Below are 24,093 nucleotides of genomic sequence, written 5' to 3'. Positions count from 1 at the left end.
GCAACCACAACACAAACCACTAATTTTGAATTTGCCCCATCAATGTCACATTTTTGACAATGTGGGAATTATGGCAATGACATTACCTGGCCCTTCCATGATGCAAGAGATTTGAGGCTCTGCTTTTTCTTATCTGCAGTTATCTAGATATGAGACCCTGAGACCCACAGCAAAGCCAGGCTAGGGCTGCAGGCTGGGTGGAGGGGGCTACAAGGCTCCCCAGCCTGGGTGTGGGCTCCCTGACCCAAATGTCAATTCTGAGTCAGAGAAGGAGGGTGACATGGATCATCTAGTAACTGGCATCAGGTGCCTTCCTGCCTGGCAGGTGCTGCACAAGAAAATCCTTGGGTACACTCAGGAGCCACTGAAGGCCAGACTGTCACTGTTCCCCCTGCTACAGCTCCTCCCTGACTCCTAATGAAAAGGCAGGGCAGGCTACATCTCCTGACACTGTCCCCGATAATGCTCTTTCCACTCTGGCATATTATGAGAAAAGCAGGGACAGAACAGTGAGCAGTTCATAATGCTAAATTTATTCGATTTAAAGACATTTGGTTTCCTGGGATATCCTTAGTATTTCGGAGGGGAGGAAAGGAAGTGTTCAAATGTCCTTCTTTTATGAAATGATGGTATTAGCGAGAGTTAGTGACAAGAGTTTTGTTTGCATTTTGTCTATATGGTTCAGAGTTTCTACTAATGTAAAAACAAAAAAAAACGCATTGCCACCAAAGTACAAGTGTGGCAACTGCTGCAGCCTCCCCAGTTGCTCTCGTTCCCTCAAGTAGCTCAGCAGGGCTCTTGCTCTCTCTGCAGGATGGAATGGGCCTCTCCCGTCACTCCTGTGCCACTCAGGCACACGAATGCTAGTTGGCTGTCACCATGACAGGTCACCCAACTATTCTCAGGGACATATTTGCAAATTTAGCTTGGCTGCCTTTTGAAGGTCACAGCTCTGTGAGCAGGACACAGGTTTCCTGTCTACAAAGGTCCTCCTGCGCACTGTTCTGTGATGGGGTGGTCCTGTCCCGGGGCACTGAGCTTGTGGCAAGGCTTGCTCCAGTCGCCCAGGGGTGAGCCCCGTACCCCTCAGTCCTAAGTTCAGAGTTTGGGGGGCACGACCAGGTTTGCTTTACAAGTCGGGGTCCCGGCCTTTTTGCTCCCAAGTCCCAGAAGCATCTAGCTGGAAAGAGATGCAAGCTCTTTTGCTGGCTAAAGTTCTACCCTCTATACCAGTGGTTTTCAAAGTCCTCTGTTTCAACCTGAAAGTTAAATGGAACTCCAGTATGTGTGGGAACCCACAGGGGCTGCTTGGCCCCAAGTCAGGACAGAGGGTGGTGGACCTAGCCAGCAGCCCCTACTTCCTGGGCCCCCTCTGTGGCCTGGACCTTGCAGCTACCCCAGCCACAGGGTAGGAACGAACTTTCTAGAATTACTAGTCTAAGGATTCTCAACCTTCACTGTTCAGATTTAAAACCCGACACTCCCCAAGTAATCCCCAACCCCACTGTTCTGAGTCGGGGGCTGTCTCGGAGGTGAAGCGCCCTGAACACATTCTAGTCCAAACCCTTCAAACGAGGGAACAGGGATGCAGAGAAGCCATGCAGTTCTCTGATGGGCACTGCTTTAGAAAATCACTTCACCCAAGGGAAGGGACTAGGTGGGTAGATGTCTCAGAACTTCCTGCCCAGAGCTGGGGTGTAGCCGGGCAGGGGGCCCTACCTGAGGAGCAGGGCAGCAAGAGATCCATGACCACCGAGTCGGCCCCCTTGGTGTAGACGTTGATCTCGTCGGTGATTGGGTGCCGGATCACCACTGACATCCTCTTGCGGATGGAGTCGAAGCCCAGTGTGTGCAGGAGCTCAAAGGTGAGGCAGCCCAGGTGGGGCAGCTCCACCGACACCTGGTCGTGTAGGCGATCCACTAACGCGCAGTTGTAGGCCTTGGCCGCGTACACTAGCGCCGCCTCGTCGGGGCTCTCAGCCTCGTACTGCAGCTCCAGCTCCTTCTTCAGCTCCGGCTCCTGCTCCCGGGTGGGCTCCGGGGCCCAGCTGCCTGCCTGGCTGCTGTAGCCGTTGCTGGCGATGGCTGGAGCGGGCTGGCCTAGCTTGTCCTCCAGCCTGAGAAGTGTGCTGTCGCTGGACAGGTTGGACAGGAAGCTGGACCCCGATTTGTGGTTGGACTTGTTGGTGGCCAGACTCCCAATGCTGCTGCAGCCTGAGGTCAGGCGGCTGGGTGTGAACCTGCGGAGGAAGTCTTCTATGGTCTTCACTGGGGACTTCAGCTCAAACCTCACCCTCACCTGCAAGAGCAGCAGTCAGGAGACAGGTGAGGGAATCACTGTGTCCCCCAGAAGCTCACACTTAATTCCCACACTGCCTGGGCCACCTGCAGGACTTTATGAGGGGTACTTGGATGACAGAGGGTCCTTTCACACACACGTTTCCTCTCTTGGCAGAGAATGTTAATATTAGACCAAACCAAAACCAACTTGAGTGGCCACTTGGGTATTCTTTCCTCCACCCTAAGCAATCTCCAAATAATTCTTGGCCACTTCTGGAAGGACAATGTTAAATGCTTTTATTAACTTCAGATACATTTACTGTGAGCCACACTGGGCTCTGAGCCCTTTCCATAAATCCTCAGCACCGGCCACATCCAGACGAGGTACCCTGAGGCACAGGGAGGGCATGAGTTGTCTAAAGCTGCACCGTGGTAAAGTCAGGACTCAAGTGCAAGTGTCTTGGCCCAGAGTCTGGGTCCCCAGCCTGCCTTGTCCTCTCTCCTGGGTGAATCTGGGAGCCTGAGGCCAGGGTAGGCCATTGTGGGCAGTCTCTGGGCAGTCTCTGCCCATGTGGGCTGGCCCTGCCAGTGGCCAGGCAGTAGGAGAAGCACTAAGGCAGGCGGGGCCTCCTCATGTCCATCTGTTCACCCCTGGCTGGTCCTGCTGGCTGCTCTGTGTCCCTCCCATCCTGGGGTCAGGCCTCCAGTGGTCCATCCTCTGCCTCTTGGCCCCAAACCTGGCCTCTGCCCACTGTAGCCTGGGTGACACTGCAGAACCACAGAGCTATTCTGCCCCGTACAAAGCATCCTACTGCATCCCCCTTGAACTTGAGCCCTTGGGAGGACTGACAACAGTGGTGCCAGCAGAGAAGGGCGCCGTGGGTTCCCAGGGACACTCCAGAACTTGCCTTTTGTCGTGGCTGATCTGGGGACGTGACAACTACTGTGTTGCAGATAGTAAGCGCGATGAAGAAGTCGAAAACATCAGACAGCTCGGGCGAGAGGTGGGCCAGGGGGTGCTCCTGGTGCCGCGCCAGGGCCAGGCACCTGTCACACTCGCTCACCTTCTCAAGCAGCTTCGGGTCGGGAGTGATGTCTTTCTCCTGGGATGCAAAGACAGACGAGCAATCAGTGAGTCTGACCCGGTAATCTGCCAAGTGTGTTGGTACTTGACTATTTAAGGCACCTTGACTTTATTATAAGCTGTAAACAGAACTTCATCTCACACATGCATATATGCCATTTTATAATTGTACATAATTTATAATTTTAATTGTATAAAAATATGTAACTTACATATGAAAACGCATATATTCTTGTTATATATAATAAAATATACACGTTCTTTAAAATAACATATCTTGGAATATCTTACTACAAAAGAACATGTGTAACTCTAGAAAAATTCAACGAATCTGCATTACATCACCCCACCCCAGGAAACAATACCTACTTTTTGAAAAACGATTCTGCATTTCCTCTCAGTCTTTTTTCTCTACATTTAAATTTTACATAATCAAAATATTTTATACACATATTGGCTATTTTCATTTTCCCCAAAACTTTATTATTGTCTGAACTTTTCCAGGCTTTTAAGAATTATTTGAAAACACATTTTTTGACAACTTCAAAATGTACATACCACAATTTATTTCACCATCTTTTTATCATCAGATATTTAAATTTCTTTCACTGTTTTGTTGATGTAAATAACACATTGATAAACTTCCATGGACATCAGTCTCTGACTCAATCACTAAGTTGCCAGTTGTGAAAATTTGAGAATTTCGAATACTCACAACACATACTGAGAAATGCTGTCAGGAAAATTTGTTCAAGGTAGTTTCTCTCCTGCCAAATGTGAGAGCTCCCCACTCGCAGGAGCCCTGAAGAAACCCACCGGATCGGTGCCCCTAATTCTAGATCACCCCTATTTATATGGCAGCTTGTCTATGGGTTTAGAAGGATACGAAAGAATAAAACCACTACAAAGTGAGCAAATGGATTCTTCCCCTCTGTTCTTAAAATGTTTCAGAAGTGAAAGGGTCTTTTAGAGGTTGTTACTTCTGGAAATTTCCCTGCCTGCTGCTGGTGGTTCATAAATGTTCAGGCAGCTGACAAGCCAAGGAGAAAGGAGCTTTGTTGGATTTGGGTTTTCTAATTAAAACTTTTTTGAGGGGAGTTGGCTTTGCTTTTTCACAGTTGTCATCTAGTTCTGATGATGTTTTATTCATTTCATTTGGCAGGATGGGCTTCCTCTCCATCACCCCGTCTGGGTGGCTCACCTGGCAACTACCCAGTCTTAGAAACTGTGGCAAAGGGGCCGTGCCAGTGTTTTGGAAAAGATACAACAGTGGGGAGAAGGTGTTGGCCAGAACAGCTTCTGCCAACTGAGCAGAGCTAAACCACCGAGCGACAGTGTACTTGTATGATTAAATAGACACACTTGTGATGAACCGGGAAAAACGGCAGTGGGAAAGAAAGGTGGTGATGCACTAGCAGGAGGGCGGGCCGGGCTGTGCTGGGGCTGCCCACGTGTACGGACCCTGCATGCTCACCATGGGGCTGCTGAAGGCCGTGTGCCTGGACAGCATGCTGGCCCTCTTGGCCTCGGCCCGGCTGCCTGTGCGCCGGTGGGACTTGGTGCTCTGGGTTCTGTGCACCATTCGAACGCTCTGGTGGCTCCCAATGCTGCCGCGCTGGGACACCGAGCCCCCTCTGGGTGCCACCTCCTCCTCCTCCGAGTCGGCCTCCTGGTACCTGGCCAGACGCTGGGCTGTGGGGAGAGAGACACAGGCTGAGACATCGTGGGGCAGGCTGGGCACACAGAACCGAATCAGGGTGTTTGGGATCCAAGAGGCTCTGGCAGGCCTCCCCAGGGCACTCACCGCCCTCGCTCTCTACTGACAAGGCACATTGAAGGAGAGTTTTCACCAACTGAGGGACAGAGAACATTCTCACTTATTTGCACCCTCAGTCAATCTGGGGAGACCGATATTCTCAACCCCATTTCACAGATGAGAAGACCAAGTCTCATCTCAGGGAACTTGAGCTTGCTATGGTCACATGATGCAGGGGCAGGGGGATGGGCTTACATACAGCCCCTCTGTTCAGGGAGAGCCTAGGTGTGCATGGGGTCGGGCGGGCAGGTGGTCTGGAGGAAGGCAGAGCAGATGGCAAAGACCTGGCCCACACAGTGGGGCCCGAGGATTTGCCCATCACCCCACGTGTCACGGGGCTGCCTGACTGCCTGGGGCCTTCTAGTCCCACAGAAAGACAGTGCTCACTCGGTGCCAGGCTCCCCGCTCAGGGCCATGAGTGCAGTGGATAAGTCTGCACCTGCTCCCGGCTCAAGTGAAGCACTATGGAACAGGGAGGCTCACACTTCTCCCAGATCACACGGCAGGGGTGCACGTGGCCAGGGTTTGGACCCAGCAGGAAAAGCTCCATTGACAAGGATCTTGACCACAATGCTGCGCTTGAGTCATTAGGGGGCACTGCTGAGCAAAGTCGCCACAGCCAGGTGGATGCTCAGTGAGTGCCTGCGCTTTTGTTTCTTGCTAACCAAATGCCCTGAACGAATTTTCCTGGATTTGCACAGTTAGGGCAGCTTGTTTCATCACGGACGAGTGACAAGGAGACTATTTGTGAGGAATATTCATACAAAGCAAGCATTCAATCAGAAGTTCAAGCACAGGAGCAGTGCTGGGCAGAAGTGTGAGGTACTCTAACACCTGGGGCCTGCTGAGAGGTGCAGAGAAGGGGACGCCCATGGAGCCGGTCAGTGAAGTGGGCCAGGCCTTTATACGGAACACCTCTTAACAGACCTTCCTTTAGAGATGAGAAGGGGACGTCACCAGCCCACCCTCACAAGGTCGAGTACTTGCTAACACCAGCATTCCAACTCAGGGAGATACTAACTTCAGGAGCAAAATGTCTCCCAAACACCTCACCAGCTCTTGGATGACGTAAGTCCCAGTTTGCTGGACAGCAAGGACGTGCAAAGCCTGGACACGTGACTGTGTCCGGCATGAGCACTAGGAGCTTGGATTCAGCCTCCAGGAAGGTAGACCTGCCCATCCCACCCTTCCCCAGCAAAGGTCACAGGATGTCGGAGTTCAGTGTAGCCGTCCCTCGGGGTCTCCTCCTTCCCTGGAGGCCGTGAGGGCCAGGTGGTCTGAAGCAGTTCCTGCCCAGCAGTGGCCTTGGATACCTTCGATGTCCCCAAGAAAAACAAGGCCCAGGGACAAGTACGTCCAGCCCGAGCGTGTATGGTCAGCTGGCTCCAGGTCATCGGTCAAGTGGTCAGGGAGGGGCACACCCAAGGTCTCCATGGCTGGTTCTGGTGAGCTGGGCTCAGTGCTGGAGCCCACCTAGTGCGATCCTGAGAGGCCGGATCACTGATTCACTGGCTGAAGACACTCTCTGCACTGTGTGTCTGTCAACTGCGGATCCAGGCGTTTCCTTAAAACATGCTGCTGAGACTCATGGTGGTTTCATTTCCTCACCAGAAAGGCTCTCCTGTGTCTTCTGGAGATGATGGAGCCCTTTGGTTTTGTGGTAAGCATTTAACAATTGTCAAAATCTCTCTGTCATCTTAGCTGGGATTTTGCCCCAGGGAGCCTCATGTCCCAACTTTATTATTATCTTTTAAACTTATTATTTTTGAAAAAATCACAATCGTATACATTTATGGGGCATAAGGTGATATTTTGACATATTTATACAATGTGGCATAATTCAAGCTACTTAACATATCCGTTACCTCACTTACTATCTTGTTTATGGTGACTCTTTTGAAACGTATTCAATTATTTTGAAATATATAATATATTATTGTTGGCTATAGTCACCCTGAAGTGCAATAGATCTCAAAACCTATTCCTCCTGTCTATCTGACAGTGGGTCCCAACTTTAAAAGGCTGCTGCAGAACCGACTGCTTGGGTCTCTGATTCCTTTACAACTCTACTGAGTTTTGCTTTCAAGAAGAGCACACAACTGAACCACTCTGCACCAAGTTTAGCAGTTAGGGAAGGAGAAGGGGAGGAAGGAGAAGGGATGTCGGAAGGAGAGTGGACGTAGGACGGGTGAGTGGATTGAATACCATCACTGACAATCTACTTTAGGTGGCAAATAAAAAACATTAAAGGGAATGGTTAAGTTCCTTCTGTTTAATATGACTACTTTAATTTTATATGGAGGAAGATAGTAGATACCATAAGTCTTGCTTTTACAAAACTCACAAAGGTTCCAACAGATCCTTCCTACCAAATCCCTCTGAAGAACAGCTTCCTGCTAATGCCCATTTGCTGTCTTACTCCTCCTTGTTTTATGTTTTATGTTTGCTTCTGTTCCCATGGCATGGTTTCTTTGATGGTCTTCGCTGCTGTCACAGGCAGGAAAGGGAGTCCTAGCTGTAGGGCAGGGCACACCTCCAAGAGGCGCAGTGGCCCCTGAGATGCTCCTGTGGCGACACAGTGCCTCCTCTGGGCAGGGGGCAGGAGTGGCTGGCTGCAGTCTCACCTTTGGCTCCTGAGGCTGGCAGCTCCCTTGAGCCTTCAGAGAGGAAGGAGGCAGCAAAGGATATGGAGAGGAGAGGTGGGAGGTGGGACCACCTAAATAATGGGAAGTGAGGCCATTCATTTCTTTCCAGCTCCCAGGGACGCTGTGTTCCAAGGGAAAGAATGCAGCATGGATTACTCAATGCTCTTCTGAGAATTTTTGGCTGATGACAAGATGTCTGGGTGACAACAGAAACATCTCTTTGCCCGCTGGTGAGGCAGAGTCAAGCAACTGGACACCTCAGAAGCGAGCCCCCATCGAGGAGCCCTGCCTGGCTGCTGGCTTGCCTGGCAGAAGACGAGTGCTTAAGCAGATGCCCACCAGTCCAGACACTGCAGTGAGCAGGGCGTCAGCAGTGCGCAAGTGCCTGTTCTATAAATAGCTCCGGGTTCAGGCTCCTGAGCTGCTCTGACAGCTACGCCTTTATGCTCCCTTGAAAACCAGAAATCCCTGAAGCTGGTGGTGGTGGTGGTGGGGTGTGTGTGTGTGTGTGTGTGTGTGTGTGTGTGTGTGTGTGTCTCCACACGCAGCTCTGGATATAGCAGCTTTCTGGTCCAGCCCATTTTGGGAGCCCCCCCCACCCAGACTCACCATTTGCATCATGCGAATATTCTATGCCAGACACAGTGCATCTTCGGAAAACCATCTTATTCTCGGTTAAAGTGCCAGTTTTGTCCGAGAAGATGTATTGTATCTGCCCTAAGTCTTCCGTGATGTTCAGAGCGCGGCATTGCAGCTGTGAGTCTGTTTCTTCATCGTACAGCTCCATATCCTGGTGGATGAAGTACACCTGGCACACTTTAACAATTTCAATGGAAACGTATAAGGATATTGGGATCAAAACCTAGAAGACACAAGGCACACAGAATGAATGACTGGGAGGACCAGGCAGCTGGAGAATTAGTCCACTCTATTTAAATGCAAACGACTATACCACAAGCAAGTAGGGACAATACTGTACCTTTAAGAGCTCAATTAGGTTGGTTTAGAGTCAATATTGGAAAAGTATTAGAATATCAACAAAGAGTTTTAAGCTAGAACAGCCTATGGTGCAACTGCAGAGCAGAAATCCACTATCGTGTCTGGAGGTATGGTAACCATGGCTTGGACAGAAGCAAGCGTTTTCGTGTTACTAAGTTGTGCTTGAGAGAGGCTAGGAAAGGAAAGAGAGAAAAGAGAAATAAAAACATGGCACAGTCAGAGTCCTCGCACGCAAAGCCACCTTGCACCACAGCGGCACATGATGCCCAGGCTTTCCCGGGGCTCCAAGCAGGAGCTGCCGGTTTCCCACAGACACAACCCCACACAGTTCAGGGAGTAGCTGCAAATGCAAGAGACAATCTTTTTTCAGATGCTGGTTTTGTGTTGAAGGAAAACTACTGTGATTTCATACAATGCAGAGCAAAGGGAGGGCGGCTTTGAGAAAAATATTCAAGTTATCCATCCATAGTTTAAGAACTATTGTCTTGGAACTAATATTTATTTACTTCTGTATTTTTGTGGAGTAACAGAATTGAACTAATGTTTATGGGCTCAGAACATCATACCCAGGCTGGTTGGGTTCTCTTGAGAATGTCACTATGTTAATAGAACACCAACTATAGTCCTAACTCAAGCCTAGAACAAAATTTGCATTTAACAAAACAGACTAATTTGGAAAGTTAAGTAAGGTTGTTTCCTGTTGTATGAAACACATATGATAAGACACAGCAGAGCTTCCCTTCTAGGCGAAGGGGAAGCAAATGTCCTGTGGTCACTCTGTGTTCCCAAGGAGCCTGGTGGTGACCCTCACTGCTCTTCTCACCCTTTGGAGCTCTGGGACCTCCCCCAACCTTTAACAAACCTTCTTGGGCATAGATTACCAGTTACTGACTAGGAGTTGTTGGGGAGGCTGTTAATTAATAATGACAGTAATAATAATAAGCAATGCCCGTAGGTGCAATGTGATACTCTGAACTGAACCCTGGGACAGAAGAAAGCACCCAGGGGAAAGACTAGTGGGTATCCAGTTAAGAAGGCAGGAGTTCAGTTCAAAGCAAAGTACCAAGTTAGTTTCCTAGTTTTCACAATGTATCATGATAATGTAATACGTTCATATTAGGAGAAACTGGGTGAGGGATATATGGGAAGTTTCTGTATCAGGCTTTGCAACTTTTCTGTAAATCTTAAAATTATTCCAAGATAAAATTTATTTAAAAAAAAACTGAAAGGAAAAACAACATAATGAAAATGACCAAAACCAAGCCCTCAAAGCGAAAGAACCTTAAGAACAGTAAAGCAGAATTTTAACTTGAAAATCACCCAAGGAAAGACCTTATAGATAAATGAGGTGGAAAAATAAAAAGCAAAACTTCAGGCAGGTGTATTTGTGGTCCTCTCAGATGTAGGATTTATAGAAAACCCTGAGCAGAGCACGATGACTAAGTTCTCTTCAGAAAAGTAAAGCAGTTACAGTACAATAGTGTTGTTACCTGCAGAACTATTATCATTGTCAAAAACGAGTAAACTGCAGCTGTGACTGGGGACAAAGCACTTCCGTCAGACTCTGGGACATCAAATAACGATTTCTTGTCTTGATATCGCCGTACCCACAATCCATGTCCTGTAGTAACGTTCAAAAGAGAAACGTCGTTCATCCAAGAGAGGGATAAGAACAATGCTAGTGAAAATTGAAGTAAAACTTTAAGATTATTACCTGACACAAGCACTTTTGATTTTATTAGCCTGCCTTGCTGGGGCAGAGAGCAAAAGCACACGATATTCTTGGCATCCACAATCAGACAGCTGGAAGGAGCTGGGGAACCTGAACGCTTCCTCACACTAAGAGCTACCCACTGTGGGTGCTAAACGGCACCCACGGCCCTGACACAGAAATTACAAGTGTGCTGGCGGCTGACAGCGTGAAGCCCCCAGAAAGGAATTTCCCAAAGTGTGAAAGTCAGTAGGCTCTTGATACTGCCCGTTATTGCCCCTTCCTGGAGATTCAAAATTCACACATTGGGACTCTGGAAAGCCAATGGTAATGCGCATTACTTAATCAACTGGGTCCCACACCTATCTGATAACAGAAGCCCTTTGCACACCCTGCACACCTATATCTTTTACCACTGAGCTCTGAGACCACATCACAACCACTTGGATTGAAAATATTAGGAGAAAAAAAATTGTGTCTGTACTGAACATGCACAGACTTTATTTTTCTTGTCATTATTCCCTAAACAATGCAGTATAACAACTAGCATTTACATCATATTAGGTATTATAAGTAATCTAGACATGACTTACATTATACAAGAGGATGTACATTGGTTATATGCAAATGCTACACTATTTTCTATCAGGGACTTGAGCATCCATGGATTTTGGTATCCTCGGGGGTCCTGGAACCAATCCCCAGGGAAAGCTGTACTCTGCCACAGGCATTCACCTAGCTAGGCATCTCAACGTGGCCTGGGCTGACACAAACAGCCCTTGAGTTCAAGTGGGTGAAAAACGCATGTTTTAACTTTAGAGTGCTGGGTCCGATGCGTCGGGGCAGCCCACCAAGCTGGCCTGGAGGCTGTTCGGCAATGACCAGTCATTCGGGATCCATCTAGGAAACTTACCAACCGCTGAAAACAGAGACAAAGAAATGAGGAGAAGGACACACCAGAGCACATCGCAGTTCATCTGCCTCTCAAGCCGGCTGCGCTTGTAGCGGGGCCCGCTGTTGTTCAGCAGAGCCTTGGTTTCGTGGCCTGGGTGGGAGAATGGAGGGACGTGGTGAATCAATGCCCAACAGCTAAGGGACCAAGTGCACTGACACCATGTGAATTACTATGCTGCCATCCAATGATACTATAAATGCAATTGAAAAAGCAGGGTATAAAATTAATCTTACATATGTACGTACCATGGAGAAACAAATGGACAGAAATATGCTAAAATGACAAGAGAGAATACTTTTGGTGTAGACATTCTTTCAATAAATTTTGCTTTTGCTCCTTTCCATTTTCCTAGTTTTTCAAATTTTCTACATGGGTTTATGTTACTCCTATAATCAGAAAAAAATTAAAGAGAAATGTTCGAGAACACAGAGTGCCCCCTGGCAGCAGGCAGGGTAAGGTACCCGTGTCTACCTGCGTAGATGACGATGCCAACGACCGCTTCCGTGTTCCTGATGGTGCAGCCTCGAAGCAACAGGTTTTCTTTATACAGTCCAGCCTTTTTCCCATTGTCGTGTATGCTGTTAAGGAACAGTTGGCATGAGTCACGATGTTGCATATGTGAGCCTCCTCTCAAGTAGCACTGCCCTGGGAAGGCAGGCTCTGACACACAGAAGCTCGGGGAAGCCCAGATGCTAGCCTTCCCCCAAGAGTGGGCGGCTGTCCCAGCAGATCTCTCCAGGAGGTGTGATGAGCTGCTGTTCACTAGTAACTGGGCACCTGGAAGCAGTTCAAGAGCCTAATGTTTGTTCACTTTGCATGTGGGCTTGTTTCACTCCAGGGACTGACATGGCTAGAGAGGGCAGACCCCTGACTGCAGGACAGAGTTGGGAAGCCGGCCAGGGAGGACCTCGCTGGGTGTTCTCTGGTACATCTCCTGCTCATCACAGAAAACATTATTCCTAATCAGTACCTCAAGTTGTCACAAAAATACAAATATCTCTCTACAAAAGGGAATGATATTGGTTTTAGCAACATTTTTGTACATTTTTTTCTTATAAAAAGTCAAAAGGTCATGAGAAATATTAATATATTTAACTTGAAATGTGGCAAATTCCATGTGACAATTTTATAAATTCTGTTTCACTGCTGTTTAGATTCAGAAGGACAGCCCAAGGTTAAGCCGCTGGTTTTCAAACCCATTCCCCTGGCTCACTAATAACCTGTGCTGGCCAGGGCTGGCCTGTGTGAGGGCCACGCTGGGGCCTGATGCCACAGGTCACAAGGGATAGTTCCCCTGGATCCTTCCAGAACTACAGCAGGGGCCCAGCTTAACACAACCCAGCTAATGCCAAAAGGAGGGGCCTTCCAAGAGGCCACCTTCCCGTACTCAGTGGGAATCCTCCCTGCACGCTCCTTCCACACCCAGACCCAGCGCCTCCTCTGGTTCTCAGCAGCCCACCAGGGACCCTTGCAGGACTTTCCCTCTCACCAGCTCCTAGCAGGGTGCCCACTCTGCAGGGAAATAGTACCTGTCCTGGTGAAGAAGAGAAGGTAAACGATAAAGTCAAGACTAAAATGCACACTGGGAATATGCATTTTCTGCAAGTCTGTTATTTACCAACATCGCGATGGTTCTTCTGCAGAGCAAATGCAAAGGGCTGTTCAACCAACACCGTGCCGACAGCTACCTTTGCAATTCCAAGAGAGTGAGGTTTTGCTTTAAAGAAAGATTCAAGGCAGAAAATCTCACTGCCAGCTGATGAAGGCATCAAGAGCCCAGCGTGGATGAGACGTGGTTATGCTCAAAACCCTGCTCCATGCTGCTGGAGTGAGGATGCCCAGCCAGACAATGGCGTGATTGCTCTGGGACGGCAGGAAATAACAAATTGTCCCTAAGTTGCAGTTATGCTTACTAAGAACAAGAGATAAACTCAACAGAAACAAGAAAAGTATTTTGCATGAAGTGTTCTTTGATGTGACATACGCTTTCTAATCAACCCAAGCCAGATGGAAACTCGGCACCAGCAGGTGCATCGGCATACTACGTAGGACCACAGCTGGAGCGGCGGCAGAGTAGATACGAGGGGACAGGGATGCACTCCTGGGTGAACGGCCCCCATATCAGAGAGGAGAGGAAGGCTGGAGGAGGGCCCTCACCCTAGGGGCTGGAGGGCTGCCTTGGACTTGTGAGAGGGAGAGGCCTGACCAGGGGCAGAATGGGCCCAGGACCAAGAGGCAAGAGGCTCGATTCCAGGAAGACACACATGAGAACGTGAGCCCGTCGGGCTGCACTCAGCACCTACTTCTTTGTTGTGGGCTGAACTACGTCGCCCCCAGAGTTGACAGGTTGCAGCCCTAACCCCCAGAACCTCAGAATGTTCCCTTATTGGGACATGGGGTCTTTAAAGAGGTGGCTAAGTTAAAGTGAGGTCATTAGGGTGGGCCCTAATCCAATGTGACTGGCGTCCTTATGAGGAGATGAGGACACAGACACACACAGAGGGATGACCACGTGAAGACACGGGGACAAAACAGTCTACAAGCCAAGGAAGGAGGCCTCGGGAAAACCCTGCTGACCCACTGATCTCAGACGTGCAGCCTCCGGAGCTGTAAGACCACAAACTTCTGCTGTTAAAGCTGCCCAGTCTGCGGGACTCAGTTTCGGAGGCCGAGCAGGTGCGCGCATCCTGTAACATTTAATCTACGCCACTTAGGGGAGCTTACCTAGTTCAACTCCCGGGTCTTTTGACTCATCAAACCGATCTCTTGCAAATCAAAACTGTCCAGAAGCAAAACTGGATGAGAGGACTGTCTGGTGACAACAACTACTGTCCACTGAGAAGCGTCCCAAGTGGGCTTCCTTGGGAAATGGCGGAGTTTGGCTGATGAATGTCCTGCCTGGCTTTTCCTTCTCAGAACCCGTTACGTTTTCCTGACCATACTTGCTGATGGTAACGGGACTCATTTGTCTGAGTCCCAGCATGTGAAGAAAGGGGAGTACTAGCAATTGCTGGGAGGAGTCTGCAGCCTGCACCAGCTCAAATACCGGAGTACAGGGCTACGGGACTCATGGCGTCTCCCCTGAGGCCACAGGCCACGGTGCACAACGACGTACATCTTGGATAGCAGACACCCTCCTCAGCTCGCATCACCTCCAGCACCTGAGGGCTGGCCTTCTGCTCTGCTGTGCCCCAGGCGGTGGCACCACGTTGGCCTGGGCACCTGGGCCAGCAATTTGGGTGTCCTTGCTGCCGCCTCCTCCTCGTTTTCATATCGACTTGAACATCAGTCTCCAACAAGAACCTGCTCCCTGGCTGTTTCTTGAACCACAACCACCTCCTTGCTGTCTCTGCACAGCACTGCTCTCACTCAGGCTTCCACTGCAGCCTGCAACACACCCTTGCTGGCCTCAGCACCGGCAGCCTGCGTCCCTTGCATCTGTTTCTCAGTCACCAAAGAGGTCCCTGAAGGTGCACGTGTGAATGCCGCGTTCATCTGGGAGCATCCTTTGTGGGTTCCTCACTTCCTCTGCAGCCCTTTCTCTCCCTTGCCAGTGTGAGCTTCCCCTGGCCAGCACACATAGCGCGGCCTGTCCGCCCCGTGCTGGAGGAGCTCAGCTGTCCAGCCTGGGCTCAGGCTCTCCAGCCCTCAGGAAGGTTCTCTGTGCCAAGGCCCCAAGCCCTCCTGTCAGAGACTGCAGGATCCTTGTTTGCTTCCTTCTTTCTACTCCCATACATGGGCTCCTCATATCTTACTCCACTTTGCACCCCTCACACCTACCTCAGCACCTGGCACCTGATGAAGGCTGCCTCGCCCTGGGCTGGAGCTGGGTCCATCTGAGGGAGGAGAGGATGGGGGTTTATCCCTGCTCCCTCCCAGAGAGGGAGCCCTGGCCACTGTGTCCCTAGACCAGGGCTGTGAGTCTCTCCAGGTGGCCTCTTTGACAGGAGTCCCAGGGGCCACTCCTCCCTATTGGGCCTCCAGGCAGTGACAGCTCAGCTGCTACTAACCCAGTACCTGCCCTGTCCCCTGGGGGCCCCTAAACCCCACCCACTCCTGCAGAAATGCCTCTTAGCAAACAACCTCCCTCTGCTTATGCAAATTTGAGTGCTTGATCTGTCTCCACAGGGCCCCTGACTGAGGCGGGGAGGGAGGAAGGAATGATGCATAATTGATAGATAATTCCTTCCACTGCCAAATCCTGAGCAGAATATTTATAATAATAAGTTGCTCAGGCTTTTGTTTATCTAGTGTAAATAAGTGTAGAAATTACAAAACTGTGTGTTTTGTGCTGATGTTCAGTCTTCTTGAGATGTAAATGTGTCAATTAAAGGTGCCAAGGTAAAATAAAAATAGTCCAGTTTTAAAGAGTCTACTTGATGTGGCTACAGTTCATTTTAGTGCCTGGTCACTGGCAGTGAGGACATTTGGACATGCCCCCACAAAGCTCCATCCAGACACCGGGCAGAGGGGGTGGGGACGTGACAGCCCTGTGGTTAGCAATGGCTCCGGCTCTGTTGCTACTACTAATGATGGTCTCTGGAGGGTGTCACCTTCCAGGGCGGGAGGCTGCCCCAAGAAGCACACCGGGGGCTCCCGACGCCAGCCCTACGTGGTCTCATGCAGCTCTGCAGCACTCGGGTAAGAAGGCTCAAGACCTTGCTCTGTGGGGTAAGAATGGAACCAGAGAGAGCAGGGGTGACTAAACTTGTAACAGACAAAACAGACTGAGCCAAAAGCTGCCCCAAGAGACAAAGAAGGTCATTATGTAATGAAAAAGGGTCACTTCAACAGGAAGATATAACCATTATAAATATATTTGCACCCAACATAAAGCACCTGCATATATGAAGCAGACACTGAAGGGAGAAAGAGGGAACGGGCTTTACAATGTGAAATGGAATTTTACATTAGATGACCAACCAACCTTTCTGCTCTATTTTTTAGTGGAAAGTGCAAATGTTCCATTGATTCTTGTCTTCAGAGATCCCTGTATGCCATAAAGTTGGCTGTGCACAAGGAAGCAGGGGCAACCTGAGCCAGGTCTCACTCACAGGGGCCTCTCCAGGCTGCAACATCTCAGCGCAGGGCTAAGGCAGGAGCCTGGGGACAGCTGAAGGGGGTGGAGAATGCTGTTATTCCTAGTTCCTAACTTTGAGGACTTCATTAGGGCTTAACTATGGGGATTGTTTCAAAGAACACGAAGCATTAAAGTGCACTTGATTCACTCATGAATTGATGGGCACTTAAGTTGATTCCACATCTTTGCAATTGTGAATTGTGAATTTTGCTGCAATAAACAATTGAGTGTAGGTATCTTTTTGATAAAATGACTTCCTTTCCTTTGGGTAGATACCAGTAGTGGGATTGCTGGATCAAATGGTAGGTCTACCTTTAGTTGTTTGAGGAGTCGCCATACTGTTTTCCATAGAGCTTGCACTAATTTGCAGTCCCACTATCAGTGTATAAGGATTCCTTTTTCTCTGCATCCACACCAACATCTATTGTTTTTGGACTTTAATAAAAGCCATTCTAACAGGGGTAAGGTGATATCTCATTGTGGTTTTAATTTTTATTTCTCTGATGACTAATGATGTTGAGCATTTTTTCATATGTTTATTGGCATTGGCCATTTGTCTATCTTCTTTTGAAAAGCTTCTGTTCATATCTTTTGCCCACTTTTTAATAGGGTTGTTTTTTTTTTTTTTCCTTGCTGATTTGCTTGAGTTCTTTGTAGATTCTGGATATTAGCCCTTTATGAGATGTATAGTTAGCGAATATTTTACTTAGCCATAAAACAGAATGAATTAATTCCTTTTGCAACAATTTGGATGGAACTGGAGACCATTATCCTAAGTGAAGTATCTCAAGAATGGAAAAAACAAATATCACGTGTACTTGCTATTAAATTAAAACTAACTGATGAGCACACATGTGCACAGAGGCAAGTAAAACTCAGTGGAAATCAAGCAAGGGGGAGGGAGGAGGAAGGGAGGGACAAAAACCTACCTAACAGGTACAATGAACACTATCTGGGTGATGAATACATTTATAACCCTGGCTCAAGCATTACAAAAGTAATCCATGTAACCAAAAACATTTGTACCACCATAATATTTTGAAATTTAAAAAATTTTTAAAAAGAATTTTAAAAATGCACTTAAATAACGAAGCTCCTAACATTTTTTTTCTAATAGCTTGAGATGTATTTCACATACCACACCATTCACTCATTTAAAGTATACAGTTCGGTATACAGTATATAGTCAGAGTTACGCTACCACAACCAGCTAATTGAGAACATTTTCATCATCCCCAAAAGAAACCCGATACCACTGGCAGTCACCCCTATTCCTATCTCACTCCCCAGCCCTGAAACCCTTTCTGTCTGCATAGATATTCCTATTGTGGACACTTCCTATCAATGAAGCTCAATCCAGGACTGACACCGGCCTCTTGTGTGACGTGTTCTATGTCATAGTTCACACATACCCTTTTACTTTAATCTCATGTCAGCCTGCAAAGTTGACAGGGCAGCCAATGTCACCTCCAGAATAAGGAGAAGGTCGGGCTCAGACACACAGGATAACCTTCCCAAGGCCCCCTGCCCCAGGAAGTGGAGAGCCTGAACTCACGCTTGGGGCTTCTTGCTACAAAGCCAAGCTTAGTCCTGCTCTCCAAGTGCAAATGGATTGGCTGGTGCAAAAGGGAGCAGAACTTGCTGGCAGCCCCAGGCTCCCTGCAGGATGAGTTCCTTGGTAGCAGCTGCCTCCTGGAGGCTAAAGGGAGGCCGCCCTGGGAAGACAATGGGGGCGAGCGAACCAACAAACCAGGGAACTGGTTCTGCAGTCATCCACTTCCTGAGCCTGGAAGACAGCTCTACCTCCCAGGTTAGTGCCCTGCCCCGATTATCAGGACCAGTGTACAGGGTAGAACTCCCTTTTCTCTGTCTGGGACCTGCAGGACTAAAGAACTCGGCATGACCAGCCCCTACCAGAGGGAGGACTCCTGCCGGAATGGGCTCCTTGATGTGAGGCTGCCCAGCTCCTCTCAGCCTGACCGTTTGGGGCGGGGCTGCTCACTCTGGTTGCACCCAGAGTCACGGAAGGAACTTTTAACACATTCCTGCTCAGTGCCCACCACCAGAGACCCCGCCTGAGTCAGGCTGGGAGGGGGCCCGTCCACTCCCTGACAATCGTGGGACAAATCCCAAACACCCCACCTAGTGGAGACTGCGAGTCGCAGTTAAACAGGGGTCAGGTATGCAGAGGCCTGAACTGGCAGCACCCAAATAGATCTGGATGGTACCTGGGCCTGGGCTCTGTAGGGACCGCCAGGCTAGGACGACTGGGTGGAGAAAGCATGACAAGGCCGGAGAGCAGAGCGGGAAAGGATTTCATGCAGGAGAGAGTTGCCCTTCCTACATTTGTTTCTTGGGCAACGTGCCAGTGAGGATACCCACGCCAGGAACACTTGCTGTCAGCAACCATCGGAGTTGGCCCAGCCGGCTGTGGGCAGAACAGCGTTCACTCAGAAGCCCATTCGAGAGGCCGTCTCCCACAGCACCCGGGGGAGTGAGATAGGCCTGGGGTGCTGGGACACAGAGGGCCAGGCGTGGGCTCTCTGACACCCCACACTGAACTCCAGCTCCCTCTGCACCGAGCTCAGCCCTCACGTGTGCCCAAGGGCCCCACCAGCCTGGCCTTCTGTTACCCTCTCTCTTCTTTACAAGTGTCCCCCCTTTGTGAGGCCTCCATCTCTGGCCCTCCTGTTCCAGCCACACTTCTAGAAAGAGTGGTGGGGCAATATAATGCCCCACCCGACCTCCTGCAAGCTGGATCCCCTTCCCTGCCTCGTCTGCCCTGGCAGCTTGGCCGGCACCTCCGTAGGCTCTGCGGAACCTCCTTCCTCAGTGTCCCTTTTGTGCCTCCACCCTGGGCACTGCCGTTAATGGCATTCCCGTCACACAAAGGATGGCTGCTCCTGCTACTGGGATTGCTTTGTCTGCACTCCTTCCCTTCCATCCTGTACCCTCTGCCCCTGGGGCCTGGCCTCCTCCCTGACTTCACACGTGCCCTCGAGGCAGGGGGCCTCAGATCTGCACCTCAGTTCCCCTCTCTCCCCTGAATTCCTGACCCACACTTGTGTGCTGTCAGCTGGGTTGTCCCACCTGACATACTTGCCAGCTCCTCCAATTCAGGAAACCTCAAAGCCCAACTTCCTTCCTCCCACAGCTGCTCCTGACAAAATCATTGAAGACAAACTATTCTCCAGCTGCCTTCTTGACTGGATCCCTGCCCCTCCCTCACCCAGGGAACATGCGACTTCTTACCCCCACTTCCCCCACCCTTCTTGTTCCTGCTCCATATTATGGTCTGTAATAGAAATAGTGACAACAGCAGTCACAGTAATAGTGGCCAATACTGATAAAGCACCTGCCGTTCTGGAAGCTTTCTGTGTATGACATTAACTGAACTTTCAATAATGACATGAGGGGAGTCGTCAGATGAGTGGAGGTGTTTGCCTAAAGTTACCCAGCTAGAAAGTGGGGCTCCAGGGCCTGTCAGTGTCAGCACTAAGAGGACATGTTTAATACCCCACTAAGAAGGTAGTTTCCTGGCTAGGCTCAGTGGCTCATGCCTGTAATCCTAGCACTCTGGGAGGCTGAGGTGGGGCGGATCATTTGAGCTCAGGAGTTCGAAACCAGCCTGAGCAAGAGCGAGAAATGTCTCTACTAAAAAAAAAAAAAAAAAGAAAGAAAGAAATTATCTGGATAACTAAAAAAATTAGCCGGGCATGGTGGCACATGCCTGTAGTCCCAGCTACTCAGGAGGCCAAGGCAGAAGGATCATTTGAGCCCAGGAGTCTGAGGTTGCTGTGAGCCAGCCTGATGCCATGGCACTCTAGCCCAGACAACAGAGTGAGACTCTGTCTCAAAAAAAAAAAAAAGGTAGTTTCCTGAAGGCAGGACTGAATGCTGCTGACTTAGGATCCAATCCCCTTGGGCACATCTCTACAGCAGGCAATGAATGTGTGAGCTGCCATCTGAGCATATGAACACTGCGTCTTTCAGAGGCTTCCTGGGGGACCCCATAGGAAGGAAGGGGAAGACAGACCATGGGCTGGGAGTATACTCTTTGGAGAAGGATGTCAACCCCTTCTTTTTTGATTGGTAGAGTTGACACCATGAATTAGGCCACGAGCAAGAATACATGCAGAATGTTCTCCGTGGAGGCTGCCCTCGCCCCTCCACATTTGTCATTTCAGGTCAAGAACCATTTGGAAACTTGGCACCTGCGCCAACTTGGGCCTGGGGATTCCTAGTAGTGCCGAGGATGTTGCCGCGTGTACGAACTCCTGGGCCAGTGGGGCAAGGAGGCCTGGAGAACACGGCCCAGGAGTCAAGAGAGAAGCAGATCTGCAGCAGACCAGTCGTGCATGGGGAGGGGAGTATTTTATCCTCAAATCTTATATATTATATGTTAGTGTTTTTTCTTATGAACCCTCTTCTAATTGGTTCCTTTAAGGAATGATCTGACATTATTCAAGTTCTGACTTGCAGGTAAGAAGAATGACAATTTCAGCGGGTGACCTGAGCCATCTCTTGGGCTGCAGACAAATTTCGCCTCTCACTGTGAACAGCTTCCATTCGTCAGTTCACCCCCTACATCACCACCTGCCCATCGTGTGCTGGGCACACGCGGCAATGCTGGATACGTCAGTAAATCAGAAGATTCAAACTTACACCAAAAGCTCTGAGAAATGGATCCCATTTTCAGAGGCAGAGCTCCCCCACACCCCCCGAGTAGCTGCGGGAAGGCTGCTCTGTGCCCGGGCCACTGAATAGGAGCAGAGCAAGACAGCACAGACACACAGCCCCACGTTCTCTGGACAGGAAAGCTGAGCCTGTGGAGTTTGCTGGTGCAGCACATGAGGGCAGGTCCAACCTAACATTCCTCAGGCCCTTGTCACGGGCTTTGTTCTCCAGGAGACCATCCCGGACGGCCCCACAGAGCCACTTGGCAAGTCCGCCCTGACACTGCCTATTCTCTCCTATGTTTTCCCCGCACCACCGACCAGACACATGCACACATACACGATGATTATGGAAATCTCCAAACAGACATGAAAGTAGAGAGAAGAGTATAATTATTGCCCAGGTACCCGTAGCCCAGCTGCAACAGGTGCCAACGTAGGGCCGGTCCCTGTGCCATCGATCCGCCTTGTTTGCCTTTCTGCTGTGGAGCAAGGCAGGGGCTATACCATTAGACACACTATATCTTGGACTTATTTTTTATACTGTCTCTCTTTTTTCCTAACTAGAATGAAATAAACACAAAGGCAGGAATTTTTGCCTATTGAGTTCGCTGTGTTATATCCAGAGCCTTGAACAGGGTCCCACACGGAGTGACCAGTGTTCAGTGATGAGTGGATGAATGAACAAAGGAAATCCCACCTCCTCCGGCCTGGCTGCTGCTTCCATCTAATAGGGCCCCATGTGGCTGGCCAGGCTTCCCCGGTCACCCCCCTACCTCCCCAGGGCCCACTAGAGGAAGGCAGAGCACGCCTCCTCTCATTCCAAATGGCACTGGTGTGTCTCCCCTGCTCACCGGAGCTTATAACACAAGCTAGTCCCATGAGCAACCAAGAAGGCTCGGGTGCTGGGCAACGTTCCCAAAAGGCTACACCACATGGCAAAGAAAATCAAATGCATATTTTATAAATATGTGTGTGTATGTGTGTGTGTGTGTTTGTACACACATAAATACAGTTTATCAAACAGGAGGACAAGCACAGGAAGATGCATGATACTCACATGCAACCACGAAACCTCGTCAGGTCGTTGTTTGGCTTCTCACACTCGATTATGCTGGTGAACGTCAAGGGATTGAATTCGGAGACCTAAAATAATAGCATGTACACATTAGAGAAATCTGGGCTCGGGCTGCTCCGTTCTAAAAGGCACTTGTTTTTCTGTCTCACATCCACGGCAGGGACATTTCATGGGAGAAGAACTCTGCCTGTGAATCTCTGCATAAAGCCAAGGCACTCCTGCTTTTTCATTCTAATAATAAATAACTAACTATTTTATAATGAATAACGATAAGTGGGCCAGGACTGGTTAGTAAGTGAGCAGAAATGACTGTAGCTCTAATGCAAAAAGGGAATATGAGATAGTGGCAAAGGCAGCCACTAATGAAGGAATGAATGCGTTTTTTGAGACAGACCAGCACCTTCCAATTTTCTATACAGATTTAGAGAAGCAAATTTCATCCAGAAAACAGGAACTTATACCAAGACACTATTTCCTCAATGTACACTGCAAATTCTTCATGAATCTTTAATGAAAAAGATTTAAATAGCCAATGTGTGAGCCAACAAATTATTATTCTGCTTAATTAAAAAAAAAAATGACAGCTCACCACAAAAAAAAAAAGTCTTTAATTTAGAATTTTTCCACTAATAGATACAACAGTACCTGGCTCATGCAAAGAGCTCAGGAGTGGGAGAAGGAGGAAGAAAGGAGACTGAGTACAACGAGTGGATTTCTTTTTTATCAGCTCTCTGGTCAAGCTTGTTCTTCTATTTTCTCCATCAAGGGTCACAACATGGTAAAAAGTTAAAAGTGTCTTTGCTCGCACAAGCATATCTTTACAAATAATCACAGAAATGGCATAAACACTGTGGACACCACCCCAGGTAATTATGACTCTACAACAACACACTACCTTGCACAGAATACAGCCGTAGAGGTAAATTCTCAAAATTCGGTTCCTACTGTTTCCCAATATATCTCGCATGTTAAAAGGAGAACTCACTAGATAATTGTAGCTCAATTCAGTAACTGAAATTGAAATTATATTTTAAAAGGCTCTTCTCGAAGTTTAATTAGCCATCGGTCCCCCTTTTCCTTGGACTGAAATGGCCTCTCATGCTATTTCCAGAGCGAGGCTATGTTTCAAGGAGTCTTGTGTTTATTTAAAGCCTTGTGGATTATCGTGAAGCCAGGGGATGGCTTTTTCCCGGGCAGATATTTGCAGATGCAAAAGTACAGGATGGCCATGAAGGGACTGAGCTCCAGAGAAAACCAGGATTATTCTTGGCAGACGAGGAGGGTAGAACTTAAAATATTCTGTCTCTGTTTATTATTCTTTCTCTCTAAGAAAAATGCAATGTACATGGCTCGGAAGCAGTAGGACATTCTGTCTCTGGGACTTCAGAGCTGCATTTGTGACGTTCTACCAGCCTTGGGGGATGGGCACGGGGAGTGTGCCAGGGCATGGGATACCTGGCTCCACTGGCATCCTCTGGATTGGGAGGATTTGGAGGATTTTTAGAACTGGGGGGATCTTTAGAGACTATTAGCTGCTGAATTGTATCCCACCCCAGCCCCAGAATTCATGTGCAGAAGCCTGAACCTCCAGGAACTCAGAATGTTCCCCTATTTGGAGATGGTGGTCTTTAAAGAGGTGACTAAGTTAAAATGAGGTCATTAGGGTGGGCCCTGATCCAATAGGACTGGTGTCCTTATACAAGGAGGAGACGAGGACACAGAGGGCAGGACCACGTGAGGATGGGGGAGAACGGCCGTCTACAGCTAAG

General features: G+C 49.0%; 1 protein-coding gene across 1 annotated transcript in view; it reads right to left on the bottom strand.

Moving 5' to 3' along the window:
• Positions 1-24,093, bottom strand: part of ATP10A (ATPase, class V, type 10A) — a 146,787-nt gene that overhangs the window by 28,908 nt on the left and 93,786 nt on the right. The window contains exons 3-10 of the mRNA XM_012647992.1: positions 22,307-22,392; positions 11,962-12,068; positions 11,449-11,580; positions 10,315-10,445; positions 8,435-8,687; positions 4,839-5,056; positions 3,189-3,383; positions 1,720-2,299 (exon numbers count right to left, since the gene is read on the bottom strand). Coding sequence (XP_012503446.1) covers positions 1,720-2,299; positions 3,189-3,383; positions 4,839-5,056; positions 8,435-8,687; positions 10,315-10,445; positions 11,449-11,580; positions 11,962-12,068; positions 22,307-22,392 — 1,702 coding nt within the window. The remainder of the gene's footprint in view (positions 1-1,719; positions 2,300-3,188; positions 3,384-4,838; positions 5,057-8,434; positions 8,688-10,314; positions 10,446-11,448; positions 11,581-11,961; positions 12,069-22,306; positions 22,393-24,093) is intronic.

This window comes from Propithecus coquereli, unplaced genomic scaffold (assembly GCF_000956105.1).
Source record: "Propithecus coquereli isolate 6110/MARCELLA unplaced genomic scaffold, Pcoq_1.0 Scaffold28, whole genome shotgun sequence".
Taxonomy (NCBI): domain Eukaryota; kingdom Metazoa; phylum Chordata; class Mammalia; order Primates; family Indriidae; genus Propithecus; species Propithecus coquereli.
This window is presented reverse-complemented; position numbering and strand designations above follow the sequence as displayed.